Consider the following 22,581-nt stretch of genomic DNA (forward strand, 5'->3'; position numbering starts at 1 on the left):
TCTCGCTCCCCACCCCGCGGCTGCCGGCGGCCCCGCAGCGCCCCCCGCGGCTGCCGGCGGCCCCGGTTGCGCAGGCGCTGCGGGGCAGGAGTTTGGGACGCGCCGGAAAGTTGGTGCTGGGTGTGCCGCCGCCGCTGCCACCATGTCGGGCTCCTCCAACGTGGCGGCCATGAAGAAGGTGGTGCAGCAGCTGCGCCTGGAGGCCAGCGTCACGCGCGTCAAGGTGAGGCGCGGGGCCGCGCCGCCATTACCGCCCGGGGACCGCGCCCCGCCGCGCTCCGAGGGGGCGGCCGGGCCGGCGGCGCAGTCCCCGGGGCAGGGCGGGGGCCGGAGCCGCCCGCTCCCCTCCGGCCCTCCTGGGCGGCGGCCGAGCTTCGGCCCGGGGGCTCCGCTGCCCCGGGGCTCGGGCCGGGCCCTGTGGCTTCCTACAGCTGCCCTTGGCCCCCCGAGTGCCGCGGAGGGGCCTTGCTGCCCCTTTCATGGCCTGCCGCTGGGAAGGGGCTGCTCCCAGCACAGCGCTGGCCGGGCGGGCCGCTCCGCTGGGGTTTGCAACAGGTTGCCTCGGCTGGGCTGGGAAATGGAGGCTTCGCTGCCAGGCGTACGGAGTGCGCCGCGTTGGGCGTTCTCGGGGCTCCACCGGGCCGTGCCGAACCAGAGGAGCTCTGAGCAAACCGCACGGACAGGATACCAGCGGGGATGCTGCTGTTGAGAGTTTGTAATTGCTTCTTCCAAGTTCGGAGTTACATCAAAGAAAAGCAAGGAAGTTTTTGCGCTTTTCTGTTGTTAGGTGCAGCCTATGAAAAATAAAATATGTACGCTATCTCAGCCTGAGGATAGCCTTCCAAGGGAGGATAAAATGCCAGCTTATTCAGTAGAGGGTCTTAAACTACAGGCCCCATTTAAAAACAATGTAAACTAGAATAAGGGTCTTTGTGTATTTAACAAAGCAATCTTCAAGACCGCTCATCTTTCAGGCTTCACACTTAGGCATAACATCAGTTTTCCAAATTATTTCTATAATACCACAAAACTTCTTGACTGACAAACCAAAAAAGTACAGTGAAGTTACCGTAAAACACCTACTTATGCGGTATTGCCAAATCATTTAACAGCACTGTATTTTTGATGCAGTTACATCCTCTGTAAAGAGGATGTTCAGTGAATCCTAATTAATGCCTGCTTTTATTATGACTAGGTTTCTCAGGCCGCAGCGGACTTGAAGCAGTTCTGCCTGCAGAATGCACAACATGATCCCCTACTGACAGGAGTGTCATCAAGTACAAATCCATTCAGACCCCAGAAAGTTTGTTCATTTTTGTAATTATGTGGACTACTTTAGTATCTTTCAGTGGTAAGTTCTTGAATTATGAGCAATACACTTTGTTCTGTCATTAAAAATAGCTGGCTTTAAGTGAGACTGCCTTTGTTAAAAGTATTCAGAAGTCATCTGACTTCTGCAGCTGGTATTGGTCTAGATCCCCATTTTGGGTCTCTCTTCCCATATTGTGGGAGGTAGCTCTATACTAGACATGCTGTTCACAGGTATTGAGAGTAGTACTTAAGTGTTGCAGAGCTTCGACCAGTTTCTGTTGCTGCAGCAGCAGGAGTGGGGGCTAGCTACTATAGAGCTGCTATATGGTCTGACCTGACTGTAAAGTAGTTCTGCTGCAACTTCCTTCTGTGTTAAGGGTGTTATTTCCTTCTTCTCACATAGGATTACTTTCCTGAAGAAATATGTGGTGAACGCTGATTGTAGTAGGTAAAGCAGACTTTAGTTCTTAGGACTTAGTTTTTAAACTCTCAGACAGCTCTTTCAAAGATAGGTTAGTGATTGTCTCAAAGAAGGGTCCCTATCCCCTCTAGAACATGCCCTGACATCTAAACCAAGAAGCATTGGGTCCAAAAACTTGATCACCGCCCATATGCTTCTCAAGTGACTCATATGTGACTAAAACAAGAACAGCAGTTTAAATAACTAGAAACGGTTGAATACACATTTGGATTTTCATTCCTAAACTTTTTACAGGTTCGCTAACATTGCTGCTATCATTGTGAAAATGACTACTCTGTCATTGTTTGAAAAATCTGATTAGATTTTAGACTAAAGTTTATAGAGATTAGATTTTGCTCCACATGTCTTACTGAGACTCTGAGTCACAATGATTTGATATGTTGCACATAGGAAATGCATGGAAATCATCATGTCCCTCTTTCCTATTGCCTCAACTTCCATCTACCAGGGTGTGACAGTAAATGTTATTTTCAGATCACTTGATATGCAGTTGACCACAGCTTATGAGATTTCTAAGGATTATGGATCTTAAGGTTCAACAATTCTGTTTTTGCTGTGGACCTACATCACCCAAAGAACTGTAGTTTGTTAGGCTGTGTTATGTAGGTAGCTTTGAAGAAAGGCGATCACAATCTGATTAAGTTGTTAGTCTGTCTTTCTTGTTTGGCAGCTATTCACTACTCTCAAGCAGACTATAAAAAGCTTCCAAATAGTCTGTGTACAAACAAGGTGGCTCATGCTAGTAAAGCTAGCAGAGTAATAACAATATTGAGGTTTATACTTAATGATTTAAAAAAAAATCCATTACACATTCCATCCATTGTCTTGAATGATTTACAGCAGTGTCACTGAAATGTGTTTTAGAGTTCATGTAGCTTTTGAAGTTGTTTCTATCATGCATTTTATAAACTGTTCTTAGATAGTATTCCGGGACTGAGTTGTGCCTCCAGTATTGTCGCTTCAGCTTTAAGCAGTAATTCAAGAAAGACAAAATCATTACAAGCATTATGGACTGCTGTCCTATAAAAAGCCAAATATGCTAGGGTTGAATCAGTGCCACATACCGTTCCCCCTGAGTTTTGCCACATAGTATGGATGTCAGGAAATAACTTTGTTTTCACGTGCACACAATGGGCAGAACAGATTTAATATTTTTTTCTTAATTATAGCCCTTGTTTTCAGATACTGCAATGGAACGATTGTTTCTGCTGATGTTATGGGCCAAAAGTCATTAGAACAGCAATTTTAGTTACGCTACCTACATGGAAATTTTTATTCCTTCACTGTTTAAGCACTTCCTCAAAGTAGGTAATTTCTTAGTTGTAATCCTTGTGTTTACAAGATGAACCAAGAGGAAGTGTAATTAGTTACCCAGACTCCCCCTGCTTTTCAATGGTGAAGTAGATGCTCAATATTTCTGTAGGCATTAAGTGACAGGGAACAACTTATTTTGCCTTACTAAAGATTTAGCTTCCAGGAGACACTACAGTTCCTTTGTAATAGCTTTATATTCTTGTACCCCTGGGGCTAGCTTTATTTTTTTAAAAGCTTATTTTGTAATTTAAAGTTCTGTGAAATAGCTTTAGATTTTTTTTTTTCTACCTAGCTGCTTATGACATACTTTAAAGGTACATGTTCTTAGACATTTGCTTCATTTAGGCTTCATACATCTCTAACTACCTCATTTTGGTTTTGTTTTTCAGATCTTTTAGCATCTTTACCTAGCTGCTGATGTCTGTAGGGGCAGAGTGCCTCAAGGAGTGGCCTGGTTTGAAGTCCATACAAAAGCTTAGCTTTAATGTGCCAAATCTAACTGTAAAATTGCTACTGTTATCAAACCTCTTACCATCTACCTCTCCGAATGAACTGTATGCTAGTTACAATATTTCTGTTTCATGTGGGAATCAGTTTTATATATCAAGCAAAAAATAAAAATGTTTTGACAAAAAATGAAAGTGTTTGGCATTGACATTACTGTAAGAAATTGATTCACTTCTAGATAAATTGATACCTCACCAGTTACTACATCACTGTGCAGCAGCTAGAGAGCATGTCAGTCTAAATATTCTGTGCTGCTGCAAGTTTGCATTGGGTTGATATTCTTGTAAAACAATGAGGCTTCTTAGAAGCATGATAGAAATAGAACAGGAAAAAAATAATTAGCTATACAGCATACACATTAAATTAAGACGAAGAGTAATAAAACCATGATTTTCTTTAAAGAGCAATTCTATTGAGCAGATAGCTTACTTTGGGCTCTTTAGGTTAATACTAAAAAGCACTTGCTATAGCTACATATTGGAAAGAAAATAATTCAAAGAAAACTGAGCTTTTAAGCTGCCAGTGAATGTGCAAACTTAAGGCAGAACAGTAAGTTCACTCTGCAGGTAATACCCACTCAAATACAGCTATCAAGGCTGAAAAAAAAAACATTAAAATTTTACTGAGAAAAACCCTGTTCGGAAATCTCACCTGCTCAATGCTGGCTTTATGAATTCTTTCCCATCAGAATTTCTTAGATGGATTGTTCTGAGTATGCATTTCTTCTAAGTATCACAGTATTTAGAAGAGGGATACCTGTAATAGTCAAGCCCCTCACTCCCCCCCCATTTAAGCAATGTAGTTATTCTATGCAAGAATTTAAAGAATTAAATACTGTTAAGACTTCCCACATTGCATACATCTTTCTCAATGTTCTCTATGCAGGCAACCATTTTTTGAGAAGTAACACTGCACTGTCAAAGAACAGCATACTGTAAGTTAGCATCTCAAAATATTTCTCTCTTACCTTAGTAAGATGTGCAACAGCTCAGTTTAGCTGCTTAACAGAAAAAAAAAAAAAACTGTTAAGTGAAAAATAGTTTATTCTGATAGTATTTTTTTTAACAAAATACTTTGTCTTCAGCACAGTAAAGTATAATTTAACTCCACAGCACAGCAGCAGTCATGACAAAGTTTCAGTGATAGCAAAATTACAGGCTACTGATGACCGTAGATCTTCCTGCTAAACTGGAAAAAGCAGCAGTCTTTTTGTCACGTCTGATTTAGTTGCAACCATAGGACGAAAAAAATATGCTGTCCTACTTGAACTGTTCCTGTAGAAAGTTTTAATGTTTACAGTTTGTCTTTCTGTAGCCAGATACTGTTCATTATCATTACTAGTTTTGAGTTTGAGATGATCCATAGTTCAAAGACACATTTCTGGTCATCAACAACTGGCAGGTAGCTGTCTGTTATAAGTGAAATTTTCTTCTACTTGTGTCCATTTCTCGACGCTGAAATTTAAAAGAAAAAATATTAATCAACAAATTCAAGCAATGATATACAAAGATGACTGCTCCAATTTAGACTAGTGTAGGCAGTGAAATGCATCACAGAGTAGGTGTGTCTCTATACTCAGCTTTTCAGGACTAATAAGGGAGAGAAATTGGAGATCAGTTGCTTAGAGAAGTCTTTACACACAGTAGACTCAGTGTCTTTAAAACAAAGATTATACATATCGTGGACTACAGCAGAAATACTGGAATTTTCCTTCTGATAAAGCTTGAATACTCACTTTCTTCTAAGTTTTTACCATGCAATTGCAGTTGATAGGCAAAATGACTGGAAAAGCCATTTATCGTTAGATAATACTTCCACTTTACTTGAAGATTTTGAAAAGTCAGCATTAATACCAAACAGAATATAAGAATTAATGTTCATACAAACTGCTTTAATTGTTTTTAGATAAAAATTCTTGCACTAACCTTGCACAAAAAATGCCTTTAATCAAGCTTATTAGGCTTCCAGTAATAACTTACACCAGAGGAACATTTTTTACTTTTGTTTGTATCTGTATATTTTAAAGAATTTACATGCTGCAAGGAAGTTGTCTTGGAATATTGGCACTTACCATCCTTGCTATATAGCAGAATGCTTCTACTTCAGATATTTGTCAAAAATACCTCTCAATGTTAAATCTGTTTTGAGAAGTGCATTTATACATATACTGTTTTTTTTTTAGGCTGAGATTTCTGGTTACATTTAATGTCAGATTCATTATCCCCTCCCAAGCAGGCCTAGTATTACTTAGACATACCTTATGAACCCATTCGTATTCTCCAAATTTGGAATCAAAGGTTCCTTTTTGAAGGGACCTCAACTTTAATGTAAAACGTGGCCCAAGTTCTTGAATTCCCACTTTCTTTTCACTCTTGAAGATATACCTTGAGAGAAAAAAGCATTATTAGGTGCTGAGTTATAAGAACATTATCTCCCATTCAAGAGTTTTGGGCCAAATGTCACCTGTGGAATCTGAAAAAGATGTAGTCTCGCTGGTTGTGAAATGTCGCTACTTGTCTTCCGATGAACTGAGGATCATGTGGGAAGAGAGAAGCAAACATGCGACCAACAGAATGGCCAAGTCGTGTTGTAAAATTATTCAGGATGACTTCAGGTACATGTTCTGTAGGCTGCTTCCCTTTTCGCTGGAAAGACAATAATAGATTAGAATGCAAATAATACATCATATGCAAAACTATTTTAATACATTATCAAATAAAAGTTTGAAATAAAACAGGGTGAAGACAAGCAGGACCTGATAACATTCCTAATTGTTTCTTGGAACAGTTTGTATGCAAGTAAAGCAGAAGGTGGTAACATAAGGATCTCTGGTTTAACACTAAAAATTTAAAGAAAAATCACAAATAAATAATTTTTTATTTCCTCTCTACTGCACCAACTTCCACTCCTGACTGCACCCACTACAGCAAAGAATCAGTCTGTAAGCAGACTACCTATAACAGGATGCTGAAAATCTCTGTACATACCAACTAGCAGTATATGGGACAGTCCTTAATAAATACAGATTACATTTAAAAAGTACTTAATTCAAAAAAGGAGGAAAAGAAACACTTTCCTGCAAGTTATTTTGGGTTAAGTAAGCAATACTTACTTCAGAAGAGGTGACAAGGCTGTAAGAATAAGAAAGACTACATTTTATTCAAGACTAGGAACTGCATCTATTGAAATCTTGCATACCACTTACTTCTGTATATATATATCCTATCTTGTATTTACACTGGGTATATGCTTTCCCTGGTATTTATTGATATGGCTATAAAAATACTTGGCAGACAGCTAAGTTCAGCACATAACTATGAAATTTGAAGTAAGCTGCCTACAGAAGTAGAATATACTGCTCTTTGGCCCCCTGTTAGCTTATGAAAAAGCAACTTTTCAAGATCAGCTAAATCTTGCAAAAATTGCAATCCATTTGGACAGTGCAAGTAGACTGAACATATTTATTTTTAAACCACAGACTATAATTTGATTTTTTTAGAGCCTCACCTTTATTTCTTTACGCAAGCGGACGCTACTCATTTTAAAATGAGCAGTAGGACCATCAGGCAAGTGACTTAAAACAAGACCGTCTGTTCACAGAGTTAAGAAAAAAAAGCTGGTAAAATTTGACACGTAGTTAACAGAGGAACATATTCTGTAAAACGCAAAATGACACTAGAGTACTATATCCATAATCTATGCCACATTAACAAGGTTCCATTATGTTCTCCAAAATACATTCATTAACTAGTTAGCTAGGGTTCTGACACATGGATATTAAGTTCTGTTTCAAAAGCTAACCAGAGGTAACTTCTATTACCTTCTCAGTAATTATTTATCAAGTCAGCAAAACTAAACTTCCTGATCAAAAAGGAAGATTTTTAATAAACTCTTAAGTTTACTGCAACAGCAACATTTATCCATACACTACAAACTAAAACAAAAAGCACTTTAATAATCTGAAGTTCCATTAGCCATCAAATACTCAAGTTGACACAGTGATTTTTAACTCTGCGGTTACCCTGTAAACTGCACAGTGAAGAAAAATCCAGAAAAATGTAGATCTTAGACACACACTAATTAGAAAGTTTCTCTCCTACCAGGTCTAGAGCTATTTAACAATATCTTAGTATTTACACAAAGGATACTTGGTATTTTACGATCTTCATTAATGACGATTAAATCTGTGAAGTCCCTCGCAATACATTGTGGAATAATCCTTTTCAAAGCTAATCCTCTTCGATAGTAGACATGCGAGTTAGGTATAACCGTAGACAACTGTTCACAGAACCTCACTGTTCTCTGTAAAAGATGAGTTAAATTGCAATGTGGTAAATACAATGCCAAATTCAAATACCAGGGGAGATGGAGGATTCTTTATTCTGACTGCCCTCCTTGATGCTTATAGAGATATTAGAAATAATAAACCATTTGAAGATAAGCTACCAAGTTATTTTTTTGAGTCACTGGAAAATTTATTTGTAGTCAAGACTACAGAACATGAGGGACTTATTTTTTTTGTAATGTACTATTTTCTTCTCAATCACAGTAAAACAGGAGAATTATGAAAGCATAACCCCTATGAGTTATGCTCAAGTTTCTCTAGAAACTGCTTGAGGCGTACTGCTTCCAGTTTTTAAAACCACTTCTTTTATAAGTTTTCACAGGTGTCAGAAATCTCCCTAATTAGGAGATGTACCTAATGCACATCATCTGCATACAAAAACATAAACACAAGGGTTTTTTTAATGAAGGAAACAATCAGTGCTAAAGAAACTAATAGACTGCATACACACAAAGGCTCTTGAGAATCACTAAATTAAACAGAAAAAACAAATGCACGGAAGCTATAGTTTTCAGTTTGGTGGTTTTTCTATATAAGATTGTATGGAGTCATCACGGGCTTATACATCACACCATAGTCGGGAGACAAAAAACTCAATCTTCCCAGTTAAATTACACCCATCTTGAACAGTGCTAGAACCAAAAGCATGGCACTGGTGACCAAAAAGAATCTAACATTAAAATATCTCCTGGCCATCAAGTTTTTTTGTCTATTCACAGAACCTACAAAAAGTTTTTAAAAGTAATTTCTATACCAAAAATGTCATTGACCAATCACAGTATTTATAACTTGGTATCGTATAACCAATTCATTGCCCAGAACACTCCAAGTAAAGCATACAAACCCCACGAGGTCTGTCTGACGTTGTAATAAGAATCTTGGGAACTGTCTGTCTGTTGAAGTATGGTGCAAATTCATCAGTCGCTTCATCGAATGCAACCTGCAAGAATAGAAGTCTTGTAAATCTACCGTATATGAAATAACTGAAGAACAATTGTTCAATCTAACCTACCTAATCTAATCTAACTTTTGATGAAACTGAATTTAATAGGAAAAATCCCAATTCAACAAGATTATCATGTAACTATTCATTGCAAGACGTGGTTTTTACATTTAGAAGAGTCTAGCGTAACAGAAGTTGTCAGGTTTTGCTATCAATAGCAGTAATGCAAAAGGCGATTATCTACTGGAGGTAATGAAAGAAGGACATCACCTCTTAGTGAACCCGTCATGTGAAAATTAATTCATTAACACCTTAGTAGGAGAATAAAGAATCATAAATTTTATCAATGCATTTTAAGTTGCTTCTTTGGAAAAAAAAATGTTAATAGCATATGCAAAACTCAAGCAGTTACCTCTTCATCATTGGGATCTACAGTTGTCTCATCATAAACTCTCTGATTTTCAATAGTCTTCGGAACGGCTTTTGGAGGTGCCTAAAATAAATGTAGGTTTATTAATGTGACACATTCACGTACCTTTAAAGTGCTATGCATAAACCTTGCTACCATGGGATTGCTTTTTACATGGAATTACAAATATTTTTTATTTTGTGCCAACTTTTAAAAAAAGAAGTTACAACGTCAATAGGCATCACTAGCAACATCATTTGATTAAAAATACTCCTAAGTATTGGAATGCCTGAGAGCATCACATGGAGGGAGAGCATCACGCAGATGAAAAGCATCACTAGAACAGCAACACTGCTTAATTCCACTGTAATGAATGAAACACAATTCCAAAGCAAACAAAATAAAACAAGATGTGAGAGATTTGTCTATCTTTTGTAGTGTGGAAGAAAAAAAAAAATCCACTTCCAACAACAATACATTATATCCTTGACACCTACAGTTTAATAATAAACAGGATACATTGTTTGCCCCATTTATTATTGTAAAATTATGGTAATACAGGACCTCACAACTTATTTAAACTCATTATGCTTGAGAAGTAGTTTAGGAAGAGATGCCAAACCCTTGTTTAAAGCTGAAAAAAGCAGACAACTGGTCTGGGCAGGGGCTGGGCAGATCGGTTGCTCTGGTTTATAAGGATATTGCTTACGAGAGTGCAACTCCTAGCTATGGTTTATAAGGGTATTGCTTATGAGAGTGTAACTCCCAGCTATACCTACACGACGCCTGAGAACCCGCGCCGAGAGGCTTGGACGGGTCGGGAAACAGCCGGGCAGCGGCTCAGCTCGCTCCCGCAGCCGCTCACCGCAGCTCTCACCTTGTCTCCGAGGGCTTCTCGCTCCTTCCTCCGCTTCTTCCTGAGGGCCAGCTTCTCCTGCGGGGGCACAGCGGCGTTAGCGCGGCCCAAGCCTTCCCGCCCGCCCGCCCGCCCGCCCGCCTACCCCACCTTCCTCTGCTGCTGCTTCCAGCGGACGAACATGAAGTGCCGCCGCTGCTTGTTCTTGATCTCGGACACGCTGAACGTCGGCGGGAAGAGGACTCGCTCCGGGGCCGGCGGCTCCGCACCGCGCTCCGCGCCTGCCCCGCCGACCGCCATGTTACCGCCACCCGGCGCCTGCCCGCCGGCCGCCATCTTGCCTCGCTGCCGGGACCCCGCGCTGTGCGCTTGCGCGGACTCCCAGCAGGCGAGGATCGGGGGGCGCGTGCGCGGCGGGGCCGGTGCTTACGGTCTAGCTGCGCCCCCAGAGGCTGCTTGCAGGGGCCGGCGGCTGTGTGGGGCCGGCGGCGGGCAGCGGGACCGGGCTGGCCGGCAAGGGCATTGGCCTGTTGTTGTTTCACTTAGGGTACCTGCACAACAGCCCAGCTCAGTGCTCGGCAGGGAAGAGACCCTGCGATAAGATGAGAGGTGTTTAATACAAATTAGCACCGCAGCGCACCTTATAATCAGGCTTAACAACATGGAGATGGGAAGCCTTCAACAAACACGACACGCTGGCGGGTTTACATACATTACATATATTATATCCTGAGCCTGCTGTGCTTTCCCGCATGCACATGTTCTAGGCGTTTGGTCACAGAGCACGAATAAATTAACTCATGGCGAGCATCTGCTTGGAAGCTGCTATGGCATTTTGTCATAGAATTACAGAATGGCTTGGGTTGGCAGGATCCGTAAGAGATCACGTACTGCAACCCCCTAATACGTGCAGGGGCTTCTTTCCTGAGGTCAGGTTGCCCAAAGCCCTATCCAACAACATAAAATGAAGGGGCATCCATAGCTTCCCTGCGTAACGTGCCAGGGTTTTTTATCATAACTTCACTGCAAATTACTTTTAGTCCATTAAAAGCTCTTAAAACGTTTTATTGGAATGAGAACCCCTACAACTAATTAGAGATTTAATATATATAAAACTGGAAATGAGGATTTCTGTTCCTGACCTAATTTTCCAGCTTAAACTCAGCACCTCAGTGGAACGGATTAGTCCTCTAATTGTCTCCAGACTTGTTTCCAGAATTGTCTCAAAACTTGGAATATGTCCACTAATTTTATTTACAAATAATATTTTGCACTACTGGGTTTCTTTTACTAGAAAACTTAAATGTGTTAACATAAATTCATGAAGCTAATGGAAGAAGACCTAGAAAAAAAGATGAACTAGACAACATCTCAAATCTGCTTCTCCTGTCCTGTAAAGTAATTAAACTGTGTAACTTGATTTGCTTCATTGAGGTTATATCTAATTAACACAGAAGTAAATGAAAGATCAAAGGCCTCGTTACGTACAGTCCCATATTTTTTTGGCCTCACTCCCATTTTTGTCAAGAGAAAATATTTCAGCTATCCATAGAGCCTTAAGGATAAGTAGTTTCCATGGTAATTAAGGTTCAGGGAATTTAGTTGGGACTATGTTAACCAAAGATTTTCTGTAATTTTATCTTACCAGCTGATTCAAATATTGCAAGTGTATCTCTAAAAGTCATTAGTAGAGATTTTAATCACTGCTGTTATTAGAACTTTTAGGGAATTCTGAGTTATTTGTAGTTTCAGATTCAGTTGGAATCACTGCAGACATGTACGGATGGCATGATTGTGTGAAGCTCAGTGAGTGCTTACATGTGGAAAAAAAGCCACATATTTCTCTCAACAAGAAGGAAGACAACTTCCTAATATTATTCATAGGCTTTTGTTCTAAGGACTCACAGGAACAAAATAATGATACACAATAATACAAAAGCTTCCTAAGGCAGTGGAGGGACCATAAAAATATACCAGAGACACATTTTGGGTCTGGTAACAGTAAGATCACTAAAAAGGAACAACTATAACTTGAGTTGAAGGCCTAACTAATAAATGCATGTGTATTATTGATTTAATTTTTTCATAGAGACACTGTGGGTCCCAGGGTATTTTGCTTATTTAGCTATGAATTCTGTTTAAAATAATAACAGTTTAACCAAGAAAACACCAGTAGCTTAGGTTTGTGTAAACCAGCAAGTAATTTCTCCACTGGAAAGTAATCAAGGGAGACATTTATTCCATGTCAGAACTATGGAATTTTTGAGGAAACCTTTCTGTAAAGGCTGACTGAGTTGCAGCAGTGGAAGCATTGCTTTGGTTTGTATTGGTAGAGCACTGTTGTTTTTTTTTCTTTTTCTCTCCCCCCCCCTTTTTTTTTTTGTCATTTTGTCATTTTAAACAGTAGAAAAGTATTTTGTGATTAAACTGAAAGGACAAAAATTAAGTTGGAGAACAGAAATTAGAAAATACTTATGGAAGGATAAGAAGAAAGAGGCTAAAGTGCCCCTGGTTCCAAAAATGTATTAGAAAGAGATTTTTTTTTTTTTAAATCTTGCTATTTTTGTTTTCTCTTAATTTCATTACCTCAAGGTAGACAAGATGTCTTCAAGATTCACTATACTGAAAAAAAAGCCCCAGAAAATGCAGTGCTCCAAACCTGCATTGTCTATGTGACACAGACAGGATTTTTTCTTTCTTCATAACAAGTGTTCTAATTGTTGTTTTACCTGGAAAATAAAAAGCTGTTTTATATGTTTTTAAAATTGATTCATTTAGACTATATGTTACCTCATTAATGGGGCAAAGCAGTGAGGTTAAGGGAGAAGTGACTGTTTTTTCCCCCAGGACAAAATTGTCCAAGGTTACACATTTGGAAACAGTATTGTCATGGATCTAGACCTGGCTGGGAGAGGGGAAACAAGGAACGTGGGGTCACCGCAAAGCACCCATAAGCTGTGAGGTGGCTCAAGGTTCCTTCAAGGACAGCTTTGCTGAGGCCTACACTTAGGGCTTGTAAAACCTTCTACAAAACCTGAGATTTCCGTTGGTGGTGAAGAATCTATCTAAACGAAGTTAGTGCTATGTACAGGTAGCCAAGCTGAGGCACGGAGGCTAACAAACTGAGGTGGAACAAGGCGGTGCGAAGTGGAACTATTTGCTGGGCCTTGGGGTGTGGCTGGTTGCGTACGGCAGCGGCAGGCGTCCTCTTCAGCTACCCAGAGGGCTAACTGGCAGGAGCAGATTGCTGAACTACATGACTGTGCTCTTCTCATTCTCGCTTATTTAAAGCAAGTTCTCCCATGCCCTCATGGTGCCGTGTGGCTAACGTAGTTGTACCCCAAAGGTCTGTTTTTTTGTTTGTTTGTTTGTTAGGCCTGTAAGCACCTCAGATTTCAGACTGCAGAGCAGTTAGTACAGGAGCTTTGATCATGTTGAGCCATACCAGGCCCCTCAAATGAGACGTTCTTTACACTCTTGCTTGCAGCCTCTGCCTGCTGGCCGTATAGCAAAGCTAGATACAGTAGTTTTCTTCAACTGGTAGTTCAGAAGTCAAAGTATTCACATATGATATAGGAGACAGGACTTTCCAGCCTCTGGAGATTGAGAATCACATCCTTATTTTCAATGGAACAATAAAACCACAAGCCCTCAGGTTTTTCTGGGCTGAGAACTTCCTTCATTCTTCCAATTCAAGCTATTGCTGCAATGTGTCATATGAAAGATGGGCATCAATACCATCACTTTTTGAGAGAAAGCCTGAATTGTATTTTTAGAGAGCCTAGGCTTGTGATGGTTGTTACATGGTTCCAAGAACCTCTGCTGTAGAAAGCCTCTTGTTCATCTAACTATGCATAAGCATTAAATAAATGTTCAGCTGCTTAGTTCCTTCCAGACTGTTGCCAGACTAGGGCATACCCAGGGCTGTTTCTCTAGGGGAACATTACTTAGGGAAGCAAAGTAAAATTACAAGGTGCGCGTGCTGGAACTGCATGGGTAGTTTTCAGGATCATGTGTTTGGGACTTACAGGCTTACATTCCTTAGTAGATCTTGTTTACAGTCTTTAATTTCACCATTTTCAATCACCCAGGGCAATCCCTCTAATGGATAAATGGGGATCATGCTCAGTGAAGTTGGGTATTATTTAACGTTTCATGATGAACACTGGATCTTATTATGTGCTCCAAATACCTGTACTAATCCCATAACTCAACACAGAAATTAATTATTTTCATATGCTTTTCTGGGTTACTTTTCTTTACAGTATCTGGGATTGGCATTTGGGGAAGAAGGTATTAGCTCTGTTATACAAATGGGAAAATGAAACAAATTGGCCAAAAGAAAATTTATCTTACATATCTACGAATTCAGAATACCCAGTGTGAGACACCCAAAGCTGGATATTTTGAGAATACGTACCATCATACATTCAAACTACAATTATGTTCAATTAGTTTCACAGTTAACTTCACCATGTTCAGGATCATATCAGATTCCAGAAGTCTGAAGTCCAGGACTCAGTAAATGAGGAATGTAGGCTTTGTGTCTGTCCCTAAAATTAAAGTCTGTGTTATACTCTTACTGGTGTGTAAGAAGACCACATGAAAGCTTCTTGGTCAATTTTCATTCTGTAATGCCCTAGCTTTTGAGAGTTTCTTTAGTCTTCCTGTTTTTTGTAGCTTTTTTGTAAAAAAGTTCTTGGTATAAGAAAGAAAACAATGGTAAAAAGGGAAAGGCCCCTTTGAATAGAAGGCTTGATATTCCAGATTCTATGACACCACCACCACCCTTCAAATAGGTATTACAAGGACTTGCTGAGAGTGCACTGCCACTAGTCACCTTTTTGGTGGACCTTGTACTGCTGATCACCATCTATTGTACCCAAGAGCCCAGCCAACTACCCAACGCACCCTATGCCCCGCTCCATATTTTACCTCTGTGACTACAGAGACGTTGTGGGAGACAATATCAAATGCCTCCCTAAAGTCAAGGTAAACAGCATCCACTGCTCTTTCCTTTTCTGCTGAGCCAATCTTCTCATCAAATCTTTGTCCTTGGTAATAGCACATTACACTGGCTGTTCCCAGCCACCTTCGTGTCCTGCAAGTGCTTGGAAATGGCTTCCAGGCGTATTTGGTCAACAGTCAATCTAGGGACAGAGCTAAGGCTGACAGACCTATGGGTCCCTGGGTTGTCCTTCTTGCTCTTCTCAAAGTTGCAGCAATTCAGCCTACTGTAACCTTCTTGCTATACCGTGCGAAGAGAAGTGATTAATTATGCATTTCAATGGTTGTCCAACATTGCAGAATACGTAGGCATGTGCGTGTGAGAAAGGAGAAGAGGTCAAATGTTTGGAAGTCTGAGACAGCAAAACTTAATGAAGCAAAGAAGAGTCTTTAAAAATAGGGTATTTTATGTGGTTTTCTTGCAAAAGTCTTGCAAATGTATCATTTAAAATTATGGAAACTATTGTCTGCTGTATCTGTGTCCAACTTTAAAGCTCATTAGAGTTAAAAAAAAAAAAAAGACTTAAGACATGCTTTATATATGTATTTCAACACAATCTTAAACATGCAGCTATAACAGACATAAAAATAATTCCTTCCTACAGGACCTATCAAGATGGTATAGCTGTCCATTATCTTAATCTGGGCAAATCATCCCAAAGAAAAATGAGTGTTTGATTTAATACAAATCTGTCAGCACTTAGGGAAGGGAAGGGAAGGGAAGGGAAGGGAAGGGAAGGGAAGGGAAGGGAAGGGAAGGGAAGGGAAGGGAAGGGAAGGGAAGGGAAGGGAAGGGAAGGGAAGGGAAGGGAAGGGAAAGCTCCAGTTGGCTGGAGCCTCAAGTGTACAGGGCAGAAAAGAGGAGTATTTCTCCAACTACAACTCCTATAAACCAGAAAATTGTAATTTGATGCATTTAGACTTTTTGAGAAGTTTAATCCACTAACTACTTGTGACAAAGAATTGAAGAAGCATCAAAGCGTCTACTGTCTTCAGCCTGATATTTTGCTGAAATCACTTTGCTCCTTCTGAAGATCACTGTACTTTTCTAGGGTCTTGTCCTGTAAGAGGGAAGGTAGTCAATGGCAATGTTTCATCAACTTTGTGGGTATGTAGAAAAACTTGTGTTTCCTGGGGGTGTATGGTCCTCTTTGTAGGAAGTAATCTTAGTATCTCTCTCCTAGTGGCAATTATAGCTGGCTTAGGCTACCTTAATAAAACATTCCTTTACGTACTGAAGAAGAAAGAGTTTATTAGAATTATGACTCCTTTCTAACAGATGTATTTCAGAATATGCTGCCTCCTGTTTTCATCCTATGTACTGACTTCCTGTTATTTTATATTAGTGCTGTAGTGTAATATTTTCTCTGTAGTAAACAGAATTGGATGCAGCAAATAGTTTTGCTTGTTTTTCTGCTTGCAGATTACACAGAGATATCCAAGAATTTTCTCCCTGTTCAAAATTGCTGTAGAGTGATTTGTAGATGTTACCATAGAAACAATGAGACTATTTTGTTACAGGGTAAAATACCTCAAGTGAAATTGGTTTTCCCCTTGTAAATCTCTCCTACATCCATGGTATCAACACGTTATCAACAATTAAACAAAGTATATTGCTTAATTATACTTCTATTTTACTACATTTCAGTGTCTGGTTATATTACTCTTTAGCTCTTAGTAGAAACTTCACATTTTCAATTGTGAAAAAATAGACTCAGGAATATTTTCTACTTGGCATTATTAATAAGTCAGAAGTATTTATAAATGGCCAGTAACACATATTAGTTAGTTGAGAAAATTATATTTGTGTAAGAAACAGAAATTGTGAAGTGATATATAATAAGGATTTATTCCTCAGTGTTACCAGAATATTAGGTAAGATGAGCTGACTTGAACAAGGTGCAAGGTGATATAGTTAAATGCAAGCTAATATTTCTAGGAAAGAAATATGTTGATCAGGTATCTGGTGGAGGACTGCAATATGAAAGGTAGCACTACATAAAAGCATTTAAGAGTGCACAGAAATGCAGTCTTTGGGTGTAAAAACATGGGGAGCACACGACAGCAACAGGAATTCTGTTGGTGACGCAGCATGTCTTGGTCTGGTATCCGTGCTAAAGCCGGCAAACTGGAAGTGGTTAAACAGACCTGAATGGTTGACCTGAATGGTCTAGAAACCCTCTTCACAGAAGAGACTTAAAAAACTTAGTATCTTTAGTCCATCAGTGAATCACAGAAGAGCTAATTAACCTGGAATTACATCAGTAAAGAGAATAATTGTCATCATAGTAATCTTCAGTTAGCAGATGAACCTTTTAAAAGATGTAGTGCTTGAAAGGTGAGACGAGATATTCTTGGATTAAAAACCACTTGTGAAGTACTGCTTGTCACCTTAAGTCTTTAAATAGAGAAGGTGAATTTTTTTTTCCAAAGGAAGTGTTCTAGCTCCCGCAGAAATTACACAGAAATCACTTGAGTTAATTCTATCACCTGTAGTGTGCAAAAGGTCAGACAGGAGAATCAGTGCTTTCTTCTGGCCTAAAACCCCATGATGCTATGAAACATCAGAATGGAGAAAAAAAAAATAAAACTTTAATAAAAATTTTAGAGTATCTGCCATAATATTCCAGTAGTACCTGATTAGAGACAGCAATTAATGGATTTTTAAATAAATCAGGATAAAAGACATTTCTAGCTAGATTACTTTTTTTTTTTTTCTTTTCTGTTTTTATTGCCCAATTTTGGAGAATATTCACTCAAACACTTAAAATATTCACTCAATCTAGCATCTAGCAACTCTTTTAAGGCTACCCAGCCATATCACCTTTCTCGTGATACAATTCTGTTTCTTTTCTTTTATCAGTTTATGAAATCTTTTAAGACTGGTATTTCCATGTTGGGTGTTCACCTCAGGATAACTTTCTGGAAGGTGTATTTCTGTATTTGGTAGTAATTGTAAACAAGGTGGCTGTCAAAAGCAAAATGACTAAGGCTAGTAAAAACAAATAGTAATGCAAGGAGAAGCAGTTCCAAACTATTAGGTTGGCGGTATAATTTGGAGATGCATCAGGAGATACTCTTCTCTTTTAGATTATAAACTGTCTGTGGCAGAACTTTTTTTCTTACGTGTTGGTAAAATATGAACATGTTTTTGGGCGTTTATAAAGTGCTAATCACAAAATAACAAAGGTAATGAACACTGTAAGACATTTAGCTGGCAACATGTAATAAACCGTGTCAGATAAACTTTTTTTTTTTTTTCCCAGTATGCATATGTAGCTCCTATTAATGAAACTCAAGCTGCACATAATTACTAGTAACAGAAAATCACTGGCGTTTACCTCCCACATACAGAGCCACACCTTGCCCTCCAGGAAATCCTGAGAGCTTCCCAAGAACTATCCCTAGCTCTGGCCTAGATTTCAGCCTGTTTTATAGCATTTTACAACAGAAACTTGTCGGATCCAATCCTATCTGATGTACAGGATTTGGCTGAATGAAGAAATGAAACTCATCATGAAATCTGGTCTTAAGTTAGACCTTGTATGACAATTGCTCTGTTGCTTAGTCTACGTTGTTCAGCAACTTTGGTGCTCTACCTGACACTCACAGACTGATGTGGAGGACCATTGCTATTCAGACTGGAGACAGTGGACAGAATCAAAACCACCATTTCAGTAAAGTTGCTGTACAAGATGACAATGATGAATTAGCTAAGATATTTTCTTTTGTCTATAATTCCAATTCAATTGTATTTTCATCCTGCTTGGGACAATCAAATACTTATATTTCTTGAGTGTGATTATTAATAAAAGAGAAGATACAACATGGTTACCTTTGATAGAAGGTTAGGCATAATGCTTGAGCCTTATTATTTTATTTCACCAGCAGAATGAGATCAGTTTTAAATGCACCTGAAAAGTAATGACAGCATTCAGTCTGATACCAGGATTGTAAACCTCAGCTGACAATGCCTCTGCATCACCTCTGAATTGACCTCTGCAATTCAACTTCAAATGTCAATGCGCACTGCTAGTGCCAGTATGGGACTCAAGAGTCCCATTCTGCTCTTCTTCACAAATACTTCATGAATAACCTCCTTTGTACCTTATTCTTGTACAAAATTAATGAGAAAGCATTTTTGCCTTACTGGGATAAATAAGCATAACATATTCTAGAAAGAAGGACAAGGGCCCAGCAAATCTTGCACAGAGTGCTCTCCTGGGAAGCAGTCACTGAAAAGTAGCTGGAGTCCGTAGTGGACCACAGCAGTTATTTCTTTGATACAGTGACTAAAACAGAAAATCTAACTCCTGATTGCCCAAGTGAGAAAATATTGAGAAACAGGGGGGAGGTTTATACTTCCTCTGTATCTGGCACTGATGAAAACCATGTGGGTTTTGTTGTATGTGGGTTTTGTGTTCTAAACTTGAAAAGAGAAATGAAAAATCAGGGATTTCATAGGATAGACATGAAATATGATTAAAGGATTAGGACACTCTCCTTCTAATGCGGGGCTCAGGGATTTCCACCTATTTATCCCTTCAAAGAGAAGGCAAATGAGGGCCCTTCACATACCTTTCTATGCAGTGAATATGCCTTTAAAAATGCATGGCTTTGCTCTAGGAGACAAAGATCCAAGAGCTGCAATCTTAATATATAATTAACCGTAACTAGCTATCAAGAGGGTTACCCAGCATTATGGTAAGCTTTTTGTTAATATTTATATCAAGACGTGATGTTTCCTCCTTAAAATGATACATTGAGGAGCTAGTTTGGGATAATCTGTTGTCCATTATACAGGAAATTAGACTAGAAGATCACGGAAGTCACTTCAGGCTTTTTAATCTATTTAAATAATTTATATAAACTTAGTTTAATTGGTCCTTTTGATTGTTAATAAACAGTATTTTTAATGTTTCATGTCTGACTGCAGCCTCACCTAATCTCAATTATTTCTTACTGTATGTGGGTGGTGGGACTTTGTCATCCTACCAGCACCTCCACCTTCATCCCTAAGGCTTGTATCATTATGCTGTTACACAACCTGCAGGGTTGATATTGTTGATATGATGCCAACCACAGTCATTGGAAGATGGAGTGATGGTGTTGCTGGAGGTCCCAACAAAGCTGCTCTTGATCCTGCACACAAGTTGTTTATCAAGCCCAAGTTGTATTCCACTTTTTTAAAAACTTAAGTAGAATAAAGTGCTCAGGTGATTGTAATCTCTTCACAGATCTCTGTTGAGGATTTTTAACACATCATTCTCCTGGATTTTTTTATAGCTAAATATATAATTTTACAGCCTGCACTTTTATCCAGGTTGAGGCTGATATTTACAATTTTCTTCTCACTTGTTCATTGAGCTGTATTTTGCTTGGTAGTCCTGGGAACAGACTGCCACCCTGACAAGGATGAACATCGCTGCACCCACTGACTATGCTGTTGTTTCTTTGTGCACCTGTCCAGCTTTGCATGGAGAGGAGCTTGTCCTTAACAGCTCCTCGTGAGGAAGCAGTCCATCTTGTCTTGGGAGCAATGATTTGCTTTCCTTTGGGCTCAGGATCTTTAATTTCATTATGCCTGCTGGCAGAGATGAAACACGATAATGCTGTTGTTTCAGGCAAGATGTTAATGTGGTACCCTCACTCACTAGTTGTTTCCCTAGGTATGATTCTGCCTTAGGAAGAGGCAGGCACTTCACTGCTCTGTGCAGTTCAAAGCTCCTTCATGTTTGCGTGTATGAATTGTCCCCATTTGTCTTCTTTCCAAAAGCAAGCTGCAGGAGACAATCCTCTTTACTTCTTTTGTTATCCCACATTTTGGTGCCAGTTTATCTCCTGTTGCCTTCCTGAACTGTCTGTCCTTTAAATACTGCTCACATTTCCAAGAACTTTTTAGCAATCGTGACATAAATGTCAATGCTACTGGGCATCCTAGTGTGTTCTTAAACCAAGCTTCCACCTACAGGGATTTGGAAAAATCATTACATTATAGTACTAGCAGGGGACTGCCTGGCAGAAACCAAACTACGTACTTAGGGTGAAAATTATTTCAGTAGGTTTTAAGAAAGCTTTCCTACTAGGTAAAGCCTTTGCATGAAGCCAAGATAATCCTGTGACTACTAATAAATTTAGAAAATTTGTTTTGGAGCAGAACTTGCTATAGTATACCAGAAGTGAACCCACAAAAGGAAGGAAATGAACAGTTTGAGTCTGTTAACAGTAAATACTCTTTATCACTCCAGCCATAAACATACATTTTACTTGCACCACTACTACAGTATCCTAGATCAAATGTAAGAACCATAATACTTCAGGGAGTTAAACATATTAAACTCCAGGATGGAGTTAGGTTATGGGAATGAGCTCGCTAATGGGCAATAAATAGTACCACAAGACTATACACTTAATAAAAAGGATTTAAATCCAGCAAAACTCCCCTACCCATTATCTGAGCATGCTGAAGATCTTGCACACTAAATGAAGGACTGTCCAGTAAGTGATTAGAGACAGTTGTAAAGGATAGCCATACGTAGGGCAAATCAAAGTTGCAGTAGTTCCTATATTTCCTCACTTTTGAATACTTTATTTTACAATATTAGATCTCTTTAGCTGTACCTTTCTTTTTATAAGTGGCATATTTGTACATCCATATACACAACTTACTGGAATACTCCTCAGTGTTAAGCCGTCTGGGACGTTATAATATCGGTGTTTGGAGTAGAAGGAATTCAAGGATCTGTTCTGATGCATGTACTTTCCTTTCAGCCCACAAGATGGTTTTTATAAGCCTGCAGAAGAAAACAACAACAACAACAACAAACATGGAATTGAAGTTAAAATGGAGTAAACTGGGATGTCTAATACGTGCAATGGAGGTAAATGGCTGAGCTGCAGAGAAAGCTGATTATCTGGCAGAGTCTGGGGCATCTGCAGGGACAACTTCCTTCTGGGAATATTCTAAACAGAAAATTCAAACCTCGCTGAGATACAAAACTGTATCAGTAATCAAAGAAACACTACGTGTTTTTTCTTTAAGAGGAAAACCAAGAGTTCTAACTGAGAGCATCAACAAAAAATGCCTATGTGCAAAATAGGTTACTAGCTTATACATTTATTATCACTTTGACTACATTAGGTCCAGTTTTCAAGGCTGTTGAGCATTTGCCAATTACATAATTTTCAATTGTAATTATGAAAGATCACTTTCAGAAAAGCTGACTTTAATTTTTGAAGCCCAATCCAAAAGGATACTGGAAAACGAGGACTCACCCTTCTGATTGTCCTTTAACAGTTTCTTCTGATGGAGTGATGCTGGTAACATAAGAGCTTTGCTAGATAGCTTTTGAAAACTGGTCTCTCAAGCTTAGAAAATCTGTGTGAAGAAAGCAATAGTTATCATTCA

The 22,581-nt window shown here is 39.2% G+C and overlaps 2 protein-coding genes across 2 annotated transcripts; one reads left to right on the forward strand and one right to left on the reverse strand.

Moving 5' to 3' along the window:
- Window positions 1–42: 42 nt before the first annotated feature.
- On the forward strand, window positions 43–3,747 carry GNG5 (G protein subunit gamma 5). Its single transcript, XM_084527596.1, has 3 exons — window positions 43–223; window positions 1,196–1,351; window positions 3,496–3,747. The coding sequence occupies exons 1-2, from the start codon at window positions 143–145 to the stop codon at window positions 1,319–1,321; spliced, it is 207 nt and encodes a 68-aa protein (XP_084383722.1). The 5' UTR covers window positions 43–142; the 3' UTR covers window positions 1,322–1,351; window positions 3,496–3,747.
- Window positions 3,748–4,638: 891 nt separating this feature from the next.
- Window positions 4,639–10,528, reverse strand: RPF1 (ribosome production factor 1 homolog). Its single transcript, XM_084527595.1, has 9 exons — window positions 10,317–10,528; window positions 10,188–10,244; window positions 9,314–9,394; window positions 8,803–8,898; window positions 7,762–7,915; window positions 7,121–7,203; window positions 6,077–6,258; window positions 5,871–5,997; window positions 4,639–5,067 (listed from the first exon to the last, which is right to left on the reverse strand). The coding sequence occupies exons 1-9, from the start codon at window positions 10,500–10,502 to the stop codon at window positions 5,026–5,028; spliced, it is 1,008 nt and encodes a 335-aa protein (XP_084383721.1). The 5' UTR covers window positions 10,503–10,528; the 3' UTR covers window positions 4,639–5,025.
- Window positions 10,529–22,581: the final 12,053 nt, after the last annotated feature.

Source organism: Aythya ferina (genome assembly GCF_964211825.1).
Source record: "Aythya ferina genome assembly, chromosome: 8".
Lineage (NCBI taxonomy): Eukaryota > Metazoa > Chordata > Aves > Anseriformes > Anatidae > Aythya > Aythya ferina.